The 12,127-nt window shown below is 35.2% G+C and overlaps 1 protein-coding gene across 2 annotated transcripts in view; it reads left to right on the plus strand.

The window, feature by feature from the left end:
- The window catches only part of LOC120527345 (rapamycin-insensitive companion of mTOR-like), a 151,142-nt gene that overhangs the window by 96,403 nt on the left and 42,612 nt on the right, over window positions 1-12,127 (plus strand). For both annotated transcript variants that reach the window (XM_039750640.1, XM_039750641.1), the window contains 7 exons: window positions 81-181; window positions 1,964-2,129; window positions 6,167-6,268; window positions 6,647-6,693; window positions 7,235-7,370; window positions 9,894-10,093; window positions 10,187-10,313. In XM_039750640.1, the coding sequence (XP_039606574.1) occupies window positions 81-181; window positions 1,964-2,129; window positions 6,167-6,268; window positions 6,647-6,693; window positions 7,235-7,370; window positions 9,894-10,093; window positions 10,187-10,313 (879 nt within the window). The remainder of the gene's footprint in view (window positions 1-80; window positions 182-1,963; window positions 2,130-6,166; window positions 6,269-6,646; window positions 6,694-7,234; window positions 7,371-9,893; window positions 10,094-10,186; window positions 10,314-12,127) is intronic.

Raw genomic sequence — 12,127 nt, forward strand, 5'->3', positions numbered from 1 at the left:
TATGTTCATGGTGAGTATTTGTTAAATATAATATATTGTATTTGACTAATTCTTTGTTCTTTTTCTTTTATTCCTTGAAGGCCAACACAATACTTCCCCATTCACACAGCCACCATTTGCACTGCCTTCCAACACTCATGAATATGGCAGCATCTTTTGATATCTCACAGGAGAAAAGAATGTAAGTTAAATGATATCTGGTACCCTGTATATCAAGTGTTCTTCAAGTGAATGAAAATTATCATAAACTAAGAATGTGAAAAGAATATGTTTTATACAAACAAAAAGAATATAATTTAGGATAAGCTTTATGTCTGGAATTATAAATTCTATTTACACTGTAAGAAGTCAAAGTTTATACCAGTTTTACAGTGGCTTAAGCCGATGTCTCTTTATGTGAATTCCATTTGTGTGGTATTTGAAACACTAAATCCCTTAAGAGAAACTGTCTATTTGTATGACATTTGGGGGTCATAGCAGAGGGTCAGCCATTGTATAGCACCCCTGGAGCAATTTTCAGATTTGTTTGAGAATGTTGAATTAAAAGTCTGAAAATCGCTACCAATGTCCACTTTACTGACAGAGAGCTGACTTGTAAGCACAGCCATATGAGGGCCTTTCTTCTTTTTAAAATGTTCTAAATACTCGCGTTCCTTACTCCTCATTGTTACATTCTATATATTGTACTTCCGAATGAGCATTCATTGGTTGTTAACTCTTATGCACACAGAGCCTATTTCTATGACTAAAAACAAATTCGAACCTGTTTGATTTTATCAAAGCGAGTTGCAGGCTAGTTGGATTGAACTTCTGGATTTGTCACATTAGGCAAATGGAATAGGAATGAAATGGGAGCATGTCGCCAGCTGCTTCCAACTCACTTAAGATTATGTAAATGAAAGCTATGAAAAGTTTCTTAATACTATAATAGCCTTTAGTACACTCAAAATAGCTTAGGTAGTTTTAAAAGTAGTATTTGTGCCAGAGTATTGTGAAGCACAGTTGACTAAAATTACTTTTTATGCTTTGATTGGGTCATAGTCAGAGAAGTTGTATTTTTACTGCAATCTTTTTCAAAAGCTAGAGGACACCATATGCATATAAGACATGTCACCGGAAATACTGCTGTACATATTACTGTAGACATCAGCTTCAGTTTCCTGGGTGCCCACATTACTGACTGCCTTTCATGATCTGCCAGCACCACCTGCATACTCAAAAAGGCTCAGCAAAGGATCTTTTTTCCTGAAGAGGCTAAAGTGCTTTGGAGTGAGAACCAAAACACTTTTGAACTTTTAAGGCTGCAGTATTGAAAGTATTTGGATCAAATGATTCTTGGTGTGGTTTGGATAGCAAATTCCTCCAAAGGACAGTTAGTGCATTTTTTCAATTAATTGGGCTGACCTTCCACAGCTTCATCTTATCTGCTCAATCAGAAGTCTGAGTAGAGCTCAGAGTACTGCCATCAGGTCATCCCCTGTTTTCACTTCTGCCATCTGGAAAGTGCTACCGGAACGTCACCACTCACTCACTGCTTCAGGGACAAATCATATGGTCACTATACTCCTAGTAAGCTGATCCTACCTGCCCTGCACTTTGTACTATACCTACCTGCTGTTTTACAGTATGTGTAATTATACTGTACATATTTTTTTCTCTTCTCTTATTTACTGTATTTATGTTTTCTTTCTTTCATTCTACTACACTTATTTATTTACTGTATTTATACATCACTACTGGAACAAGAATTTCACTATGCTCTCGCTATGTTTTTGTTTTGTACATTCGTTCATGTTAAAATATAAGAACAACATCCATTCAGTGGGGATGTGATACACAAAGAATTGTTATCAATTTTTAATATGACTGCTTTATTTTGTGCTTATTTCCATTTTAATATTTTGATAATAAACCAGTTTTATATTAATTGAATATTCACATAGAGTGTTCAATCTTTTCTTAGGCGAGCCAGTGCTGCAGTAAATTGCCTGAAACGCTTCCATGAAAAGAAGAAGAGAGGTCCAAAGCCCTACAGCCTCTACTTGGACCATATTGTTAAGAAATCAATGGCAGCACACTACAAGAGAGACCAATATCAAAGAGTACAAAAAGATATTTTTGTCCTAAAGGTAAATGAAAATCAAAAAACAAACACTAATTAATCATTTGAATGCAGTGCTCCAAACATTAATTCACCTTAAGGAGCCAGTGACTCCTAAAAGGAAAAAATAGGAGCCCATAGCTTTGATTTAGGTGCCAAATAAGCAAATGTGTAAAATATTAATCTTTCGGTCTCTTAATTTTTAAATCTTTTATGTTTGCCTAATCCTGTTTTATTTACCTTGTACTTTTATTTCCGTCTAGGGTAACTTTCATAATAACTTTCACACTACAGGTATATACGTATAATCATTAAGAACTGTATTTTATTCAGGCTCTGAATTAGTGTCAGAGGGCCATCTAGTGTAATTTGTTCTTCTTTTCCTCTTGTTTGAAGTGAGCCAACAACCTTTTAAAATACATTTTGAAGAATTGTAGCTGTCTAGTGTTCACTGGTAAGCAGCAGAAGGTGGGCTCTGCTTCAGCTGGGAAGTGTCTTTTCCAGTGAATAGGACAAATGGGCACAGTGAAGAAAAAAGTGACAGTAGATACTTTTTAAATAGGTTTAACTCAATTTTAGCAGTCCAGTGTTCATTTTATAAACAGAAGAGCATTTCAATGACGGTGGCTCAGCTATGGAAATGAGTGTCCCATTCAGTGGGTGGGATGGAGAGGCACATTAAATATGAAATTGATATAGAAGACTGTCTACAGCCTTTTAAACGACATTTTGAACAGTTAACTATACAGTGTTCATTTTGCAAGCATCTTACCTGAGCATGCATTTCTACAGCAAAGTCTCAGCTGTAGAAATAACTATCCATCCACCTTGGGGGAAGGGACAGAGGGCAACAGTATATATGAACTTGTTATAGCAGACTGCCTGATAGGCTTATTAAACACAATGTTCACTTTCCCATGGAAATTTTTTTTTTTTTTCCCCTCTTCTTTTTCACCAAAAAAAAAACTACCTGAGTAAATGTTTAAGAGCACAGCACCAAATATGGCATGAAAATGGATTAGTACATTTATTTTAACGATTGTCTTTTAAATGTCTTTTTACAGATTTCTTGGGTGTCAACTAATTAATTATTATTTAAAATTAATACTATTATAAATACTGTATTTTACTAAATCTAATTTTCCATGTATCTTTGCTGATGCCCTCCCATTGAAGAAATTATTGGTAACAGAACATATTGTTTGCATGCCAAAACGGCTAAAATAACTAACAAAGTGACATTTATCAATGCTATTTTAACAAAGGTTACTATCAGCCATCAATCACAGAGCACCCTGGTAATACAACAATAACATGCAATATACCTTCAACCTTAAAACACAGACTTCATAACGTTGTTGTGCATAAGGTAGACAGCGGGTAGATGGCTGCACGTGCATGTTTACTCACGGACAGGCCGGCACATTGCACAGAGCATGTTTTATATCAAAAAAGAAATGGCCTGCAAAGATGCATAAACACAAGGAGATCCGTGAAAATTGCATGCCCCAAGTCAGAAGGAAGAACTGAATTCCATGGGCACAAATATCTTTATAATAGGATACTTAAACAATGGCCAGATGAATTTCACATGTTTTGCATTTCTTCCTTATGTTTTGATGAGTCGTTCAGCCCTTTGTTCATCATTCTGGCACAAAGCATAACCAGCCTCTCCGTGAAATTCACCATTTGGAATACACAGCCACAGTTTCAGCCACGACGTGCAGTTAGAAATATTTTCACATGCAAGTCTAAATGCATCTCATGAATCTCCAAGAAGAAACCCACCAACCCATACTGTCACATATATTAATGGCATATATGCTCAACAATAAAAATATGTCCTTTTGCATCTGTTACAATATAATTAGTTTAAAGATTCAGTGATTTCAAAGTGGAAATGATAATCACCAAAGTATATTTTTGGTTGCATTTGTGACAATATTTGTCAGTCTGGAGTCCTGGAAGGTCCACTTGTAGAAAAAAAAAATCATTTAAATTTAATTAGTTGGGCCAGGAGAAAAACAAGTAACACTCTTCTGACATGGTTATCATCTATCACCAAGCAAATATGTGATAAAGACCTATCTCTTGCTATTAGTTGTTACTAGAGATTAAACAGGAGAATATGCTTTACTGCTAATTTCTCCTGTTATATTTAATAAGCACATATTATTGAGTAATATAAATATAATAAAAATGATATTTAAGTAACGTGTAATCCCAAAATAACATCACACACAGAAAGGTGAAAAGGAGGAATCTACAGTACATAAGATTATTTTAAATGAAGATACAAAGATAAAATTATATTTAGGCAGCTATAGACATTCTAGGTTGCATAAATTCAGGCCACTCTCCTTCAGGTAAATAATTCTTAAACTTCCAAGACCATGTAAATCTTTTTCTTGGCTCTATCATGTGTTTTGCAGTTTTAAATTTATGTGCAAATGTGCAGGTAAACCTCTGGTGTGATTGTTATTCTATAGTTTAACATATCAAAATACAGTAACCTTACTATCTGCATATTTATTCATCCACTATTATGAAAGCATAACCTGCTGCATGACACTTGCAGTTTAATGGCACCTGTTTAGAGATTAAGTTCTTGCTGCAGACTGTGGAATTGGGTTGGGGACTGATATCGGGAGTTGTATTAATGGCAATGGTCAACAGAAAAAAAAATTGAGAAAGGGTGGTCACACATGAGAGAAAAGTGAGATTGAGCAATAACAGATATGATGCATCTAGATGTTCAAGGCTGCACGTGGACTACACCAAATACATCAACGTGTGTCTACCTGCCACAAAAAGGTGCGGGTAAGCCACTGAATCCCATTTGTGATGGGTACTGGGGCTTGCAATTGTTCCACTACGAATGAGAAATTCCCAGTAAGTATTAGTCATAAGCTTGCACTGATTAAGTCCCTGCCCTTTGAACAAAATGCCCGTTGCAACTACCGATTGGATGTTTTAGTGAAGTCCTCAGGTTAGCTCTTCTGTGGTTGCTTGTGGCCTCTGGCAGAGCATGTAGATGATGATCACACTTGATTATAGAGGAACTTAATATTGTAACAAGGTTTGCTGAGCCTTAATGGATGGGTGGGGGTGGTTGGCTGGCACATCTGCCCGACCCCATCTCTCCTGAGCAGGCATCCCAAAAGAACCTAACCCTATTTTTCTCATAGGATCAATACTTCAGCATCTTTGTTTCTGTATCCACAGGGTTTTTCAGGAATATAACAGCCATGAATAATTAGAACTGACTGTATGTAAATATTAATAAAACAGTTACGAGCTCAAGAATTGAAGTATTTATTCATTTCTTTTGCAATGAATAATTTTCTTATTCATTGCAAAAGAACATATTGTTTTTGTGGAGCGTATAATGCTTCTGAAAATTCTTATTTATCTGTTATAATGTACAAGACTCTGTGTTTTAGTAGCTAGCAGATGCTTTTGCTTTGTGTGATGTATTGTTCATAAGGTCAGTTTCAGAAATTAACTCTCCTATCTTTGATCTCAGCTTGTTTATTTTGTTAGTATTAAAATTCCACAACTTTAATAAAATGTGGCATTGACATATGAACATTGCTTGGGGCAAGCATTTTTTCCATAAATCACAGACAGAGTCATTTGACAAATAAAGGCAAAGGCAATGTTGTCAAGAGATTAAGCCACATGCCAAAACACCATGTGACTCAAAGCACATTACTGAACCTGGTTATGACTACATAACCTTGTATCTCTGTAAAACACTTTGTTCTGTTTTACTTGTAATTACTTTAAAATAGAATTAAGCATGAAGGTGCATTGTATAATAACAGTGTTATCCTAGTTTGATTGGTGACTTTAAATTAACATTTCATGAAGAAAGTTGTGATTGTGGGTGTGTTGCAGAAGTAGACTCCCCTTCACTCTTTAATGGAATAAGGAGCTTCAGCAAATGAACGAATTAATGAATGAAAGGTTTTTATTATGTGAATGCATCTGAATACAAATAAATATGATTGTAATGATTTTAAAAGTAGATAGCAAAGCCTTGCTGTTGTATTCTCTTTTCAGGATACAGAGGAAGCACTTATGATGCATCTCAGAGACAGTAATATCTTGGTGCACAAGCAGAATTTAGACTGGAACTGGGACCTCATAGGAACTATTCTTAAGGTGGGCCTTCAAATAAAACAGTATACATTTTTTTTCATTATATATTTTATGCTGCAGTGCATAAAACATAATTATGCATCTTTGTTACATTATACTTTCATTGGTGGATCCATATAGATGTTTTTCTTCAAATTTGTTATCGCAATTATGCTATCTTCCACTATTAATCTATAGAATTTACCCAATTTTTCTCTCTTACGTGAAATAATAAAATACAGCCAGTAACAATTTTTCTTTTTCCGAATTATGAATTTTAATATGAATGTCCTTAATGAGAAAAAAGTGGATATGGTTTTAAATGTGCTGCATAATAGTGTATATTTTTATATAATGTTAAAAAGAGATGGAAAATGTATCATATTTATTTATTTACTACAGTGGCCAAATATAAATCTCCGTAACAACAAAGATGAACAGATGCACAGGTAATGTTTTTTATTTTAGTTAATCAATTTCTTTGTGATTTTTGAAAAGAGAAATGTTAAGAAAATATTCATATTTAGGTGATTTATCTAATACTCATGCTGGTTCCTCTATAGAACATGTGTATTTTTCATGGTTTATTATTTATTATTTTTAAAATCTTTTCATTTTTAAAATCAGCATATTATCCATAGTGTGCTATTTTAGTCTTTAATTTTAATTTTGATTTCCAAATTGTTCAATTATGAAACTTGATAGTTTTTAATTTTTTATTTGTACACACTATCTTGAGAGATGTACCGGAACAGATGGTAACTCAAAAAAGTAGATTTAGTTTTTGTCCATTTTTTCATTATTCAAGGAATTATTATATTATAATATTAAATTAAAAAAGTAAAAAATTTTGCAACAAATGCAGATTTAGTCTTGCTTATGTAGGATTGAGTACATTTTTATAAAGCATTGTTCTATTGATTAATTTTGAATACTGTGTTTTCTTATAATTTTCTTTAAATATAATTGTATTTTTTATTTTTATTACAGATTTGTGAGGAGATTATTGTATTTCTTCAAACCCAGCAGTAAACTGTATGCCAATTTAGAACTGGATCACAGTAAATCTAAGCAGCTAACTGTTGTGGGATGCCAGTTTGTTGAGTTTCTTCTTGAATCAGATGAGGTAAATGTATGTCTGGTTAAACCAACCTTTACTCATAAAACTTAGCAGGCTATATGTAAATATGCAATTGATTATTAAGGATGTTTTTATAGCAATAATATGTTTATATCAGTACTGTGTGAATGTGTTTGTAAATACACTTAATAGACATATTATTAGGAAAACTTGCATTTTAAGTTTCCTTCACAAAAAAAGTCATGTGGCTGTAACCCAATATATACAGCATACCCTGCTGACATGGTTTATATACTCATTTAGTTTTAGTTTGACTACCACCTTTGTAACTCAGGGTTAGAAAAAGGTCTCCTTCTCTTTTGCGTATCATAAAGGGAGACTAAAAGGGATTGCCTCAAGGAAAAGTAACTCATCCTAAAAATGTCTGCTCCAATAGCCCCTAGATTTGAGGGGTAAACAGGGCGACTGGAGAAAATCTAGCAAATGGCTATGAAATAAATTAAGTAAGACTTGTGATCTAAGCGGCTCTGACCGTGATCTGATTGTTGGTGCTGCACACAATATTTCCTTCATCTGACAAACAGATTGTTTTTCACATTTACAGACAACATTTCTGTTTAAAAATGTATATATCAACGGAGTGGCAAAGCTATAGGCAAAAGCACCTTGTTAATTAGAAATGTCAGAGGAGAATTGCCAGACTTTCTCAAACAAAGTGACAGTTTTACAAGTGATGCGCAACAGCACATCATTGAATATACAAAGCATCAGACCTTTATATGGATGACTACAGCTTCAGCATTCCACTCCTGTCATTGAGAACATATGATTACTAATACTGGATGATTGACCTTTGGAAAATGTCTCTTTGTCTGATGAATTTCAACTTCTGAAAATGTACAAATAGCGTGATCAGAATTTGGCATAAACAATCTGAATCCATCCTGCTTTGTGTCAATGGTACAAGGTGGTGATAGTAGTGTAAATAGTGTGAAGAATATTTTCTAGATACACATTGTGCTTCTTAATGTCTGATCATTATTTAAATGCTGTAGCATAACTAAGTATTGTTTACCCTGTGGACATACACTACTCTTTTTCAAATGGATACATGAAGAAAAATAGGCCATATCACAAGCCATTTATCATCAAAAGCTTATTCTAGGAAGATGACGGTGACTTCAGTTTACTCTAGTGGCATACATAGTTCCTAGATCTCAGTCAAATAAAGCACCATGGGAATTAAATGGAATGGCAGGTTCACAGTATTCATTTCTTGCTGTAAAATCTGCCTAAAATATGTGACGTTGTCAAGTCAGCATGGACCAATATTCCTAAGAAATTTCAAAATGTTTGTGGCACCTTTTTTAATCCATGTCTCAAAGAATCAGGCTGTTCTTGAAGAAATAACGGGTCCTTCTTGGTATTAGATAAGTATACCTAATAAAGCGGTCATTTAGTGTATATATAGGAAAAGAGACCAGCAGTGTCTACAAGGGGCAGTTACACAACTAGGAAAACACAAAATAAACATCCATCTATTTTCTGTTGTAGTCCATACAGCTGTTGGGGTCTGTCCATACAGCCTCAAGCATAAAGCAGGACATCCCTGTGTGCTAGGTATCTGTATATTACAGTGCACATTCACATAAATACATACTGTCTTATGCACAACAGCCTTCTAGTCATCAAAATAATCTACCGTAGTGTACACGTCCTTGAGATGAGGAATAGAAACTAGAGTACTGGGAGAAAAATCTACACATATGGACAGAAGATGAGTATTTCACATATGCAGTTACTGGGACTGGGATTTGCACCCTCTCTCCTAGAGGTGTCTGCCAGATAGCTGGCTTTCCCATTTGTTTCATACCTGCCACAAAACACTTCCTTTCTTAGTTCCTAGTTCTTACTTCCTTTCTCTGTCTCCATGTCTTTTAGACTTGGCTTGCCTATTGATAACTTGTCCTGACTTTAGTCTAGGCTCAATAATTGCACTGCTATAAAATGGTCTTAAATCTCCTCGGTGTATTACTGCTAGCCAAAGCACATAAATCAGTTTTAGAATTGGGTACACACCTGTTTGTTTACAAGGTTGCAAGCCTTTAGTAGCTCTTTAAAAGACTTACTCTTACAGACAGCATCCATCCCTATTCTCTTTAAATACTAGGCTGTAGTTTGGAGCTGACATTGAATCAAGGGATGTACTGGCAAGGGAATGTGTAAAGAGAAAAAAAACACAGTCATGTTAGTGAACCTTTAATTAGTGTTCTACAGCACACCATATCTCAACATAAAGATCAATAAGTGTTGAAAGTTTTAAAGTACTCAGTATCACAACTTTTGCTTTATAACTTTTTATATATATTGGCTATAACGTAACAGTGCTTTGTTAACAGCCATATAAGTAAAATAATGAGAATTTAAAATTCACTTCTCACTAATACTTATGCTTTATTAATACATTTTAATCCACCTTGATACGAAGTTCAGTCTTTGCAGATGTCTGGCATACATATTAGAAAATTTATTTTTTTTCAGCTGATACCTTTTTTTATTCCCTTCTAGGATGGGCAGGTGTATCTTGAAGATTTTGTAAAGGATATTGTACAATGGCTGTCATCCTATTCAGGGGTAAAACCAGATCGCAGCCTTCAGAACAATGGTCTGCTTAACACACTTTGTCAACATTATTTCCTTTTCTTGGGAACTTTATCCTCTCATCCCCATGGAGTCAAGATGCTTGAAAAGTGTAGCGTCTTTCAATGGTAAATACATTGTTGATTTCTTCTTTAATTTTTTTTTGTTTGAGAAATTCTAAAACTCTTATATTTAATTCTGTGTATTTTCTTCTAACCTAGTTTGCTTAATCTGTGCTCTTTGAAGAACCAGGACCACTTATTAAAGCTGACTGTTTCTACGTTAGACTATAGTAGGGATGGACTGGCAAGAGTCATTCTGTCAAAAATTCTAACAGCCTCTACAGATGTAAGTTTTTCTAGTGTACTAGGGTACTGTATAATAATGATTAGTATTTTTAATTATACCCAATTTTATCAGAAATTAAGACTTTATAATGCAGTAAAATAATCTTAATAATATGCACATTTGATAAACAGTGGTAAGAAAATATTTTTTTATGTATATAACCATAGTCAGTTGTGTATTCTCATTGTTTTTTGATTTAACCTCATTTTATTGGGCTTAAAATAATAAGATGCTCCTGTTCACAAGTGTTTTTATGTATAATGATTTATGTTGGTAGCATCCATTTATTTTTTGTTAATTTTAATTACTATAGAAAAATTTTAGTGCACGATAATTAAACTAGGATATAATTTACAGGGTGAGACAAAATGAAGTACTACATTTCTCAAGGTCATTGCGCAAGGTAGAGGCAGCCGAGTGGGTTGGGGTGGGGGTCGTTTAAAAGGCGATTAGTCGGCAACATGCCTTGGTCCAATGCACACCATGCTTTTTGCTGTCAAAGTGTTCTCCAAAAACAATGAATCCATCATCACTATGCAATGCGCCTTCCGAACGCACTTGAGCATTCCTCCTAACGGTGACGTCACAAATTCAGTGGGTGGCTAAACTTAGACAGATGGGTACAACATTGAACAGAAAATCTCCACGCCATCCTCAGACTGTATGAGGGCGAGAAAACCTCCAAGCTGTAAGGGCATCAATTTTGCTGTCTCCTAGACATTCAGTGCGCAAACATGCTTCTGCCTTAGTCATTTCCAACACATCTTTGAGAAGGATTTTGCATGAGGACATTAATTTCTATGCAAAATGATGGCAGAGCAGGAACTCACTGAGGGAGACTGAGAGAGCCGTAGAGAGTTGTGCAGGATCATTCTGCAAACTGTTCATCAAGATGCCATCGTCATTTGAATGGTTGCATAAATATGATAAACTTTCGCTATTGGGCTGAAACCAACCCTTGCGAACTTCATCAGAGACCCCTGCACAGTGAGCGTGTTACAGTTTGGTACACCATTGCAGATTTGAGGAGGGGGGAGCAGCAGTTACCGTCACTTCAGAACGATACATTGAAATTCTAGAGAACTTTTTGCCGCCCCAACTGGAAGAAATGGATGTGGTGGATGCGTGGTTTCAACAGGATGGATCAATAGGTCATATGGCACAGATATCCATGCAAGTTTTGTGGGAAATGTTTCCAGGGAAGCTGATCTCCCTGCACGGCTGTCAGGTGGGCTTCACATTCGCCTCATCTTGCTCCATGCAATTTCTTCTTGTGGGGATATCTGAAGTCGAAGGTGTACACGCACCAACCTCAAAACCTTGAAGCCCTCAAGGACGGTATTCACCACGAAATCACCACTATTCCCTTTGAAATGGCCAAACGAGTCATCTGAGCTCTTCAGCATCTCGAAGAGTGTATCACTAATGATGGCCACCACATTGAAGGCATCATTTTTAAAACACAGTGAAAAAAATCTATATAGTATACCCTTTCTTGTGTCATAATGAAATTTATTTTATCTTGTTGCATTTTTGTAGAATAAACATTTGAATTGTGGTACTTCATTTTGGCTCACCCTGTAGTTTCTTGAATTTACAAAAGAACTAAATATATGTGTATACTTTATACACAGTGTGTATGTATAGCAAGAAAGCATCAACTGGAGAAGATGAGTCACGTATCGTAGCTTTCAACCCCTATGAGGAGTCATCATCAGAGAAAATTTATTAGACATACAGAAATCAAAGTAAATATATAGCAAATAAGGAAGGGGTAGTAGATGGGTGGAATAGTAACTTGTGGTTTGGAGGGT

This window comes from Polypterus senegalus, chromosome 4, assembly GCF_016835505.1.
Source record: "Polypterus senegalus isolate Bchr_013 chromosome 4, ASM1683550v1, whole genome shotgun sequence".
In the NCBI taxonomy this organism is placed as follows: Eukaryota; Metazoa; Chordata; class Cladistia; order Polypteriformes; family Polypteridae; genus Polypterus; species Polypterus senegalus.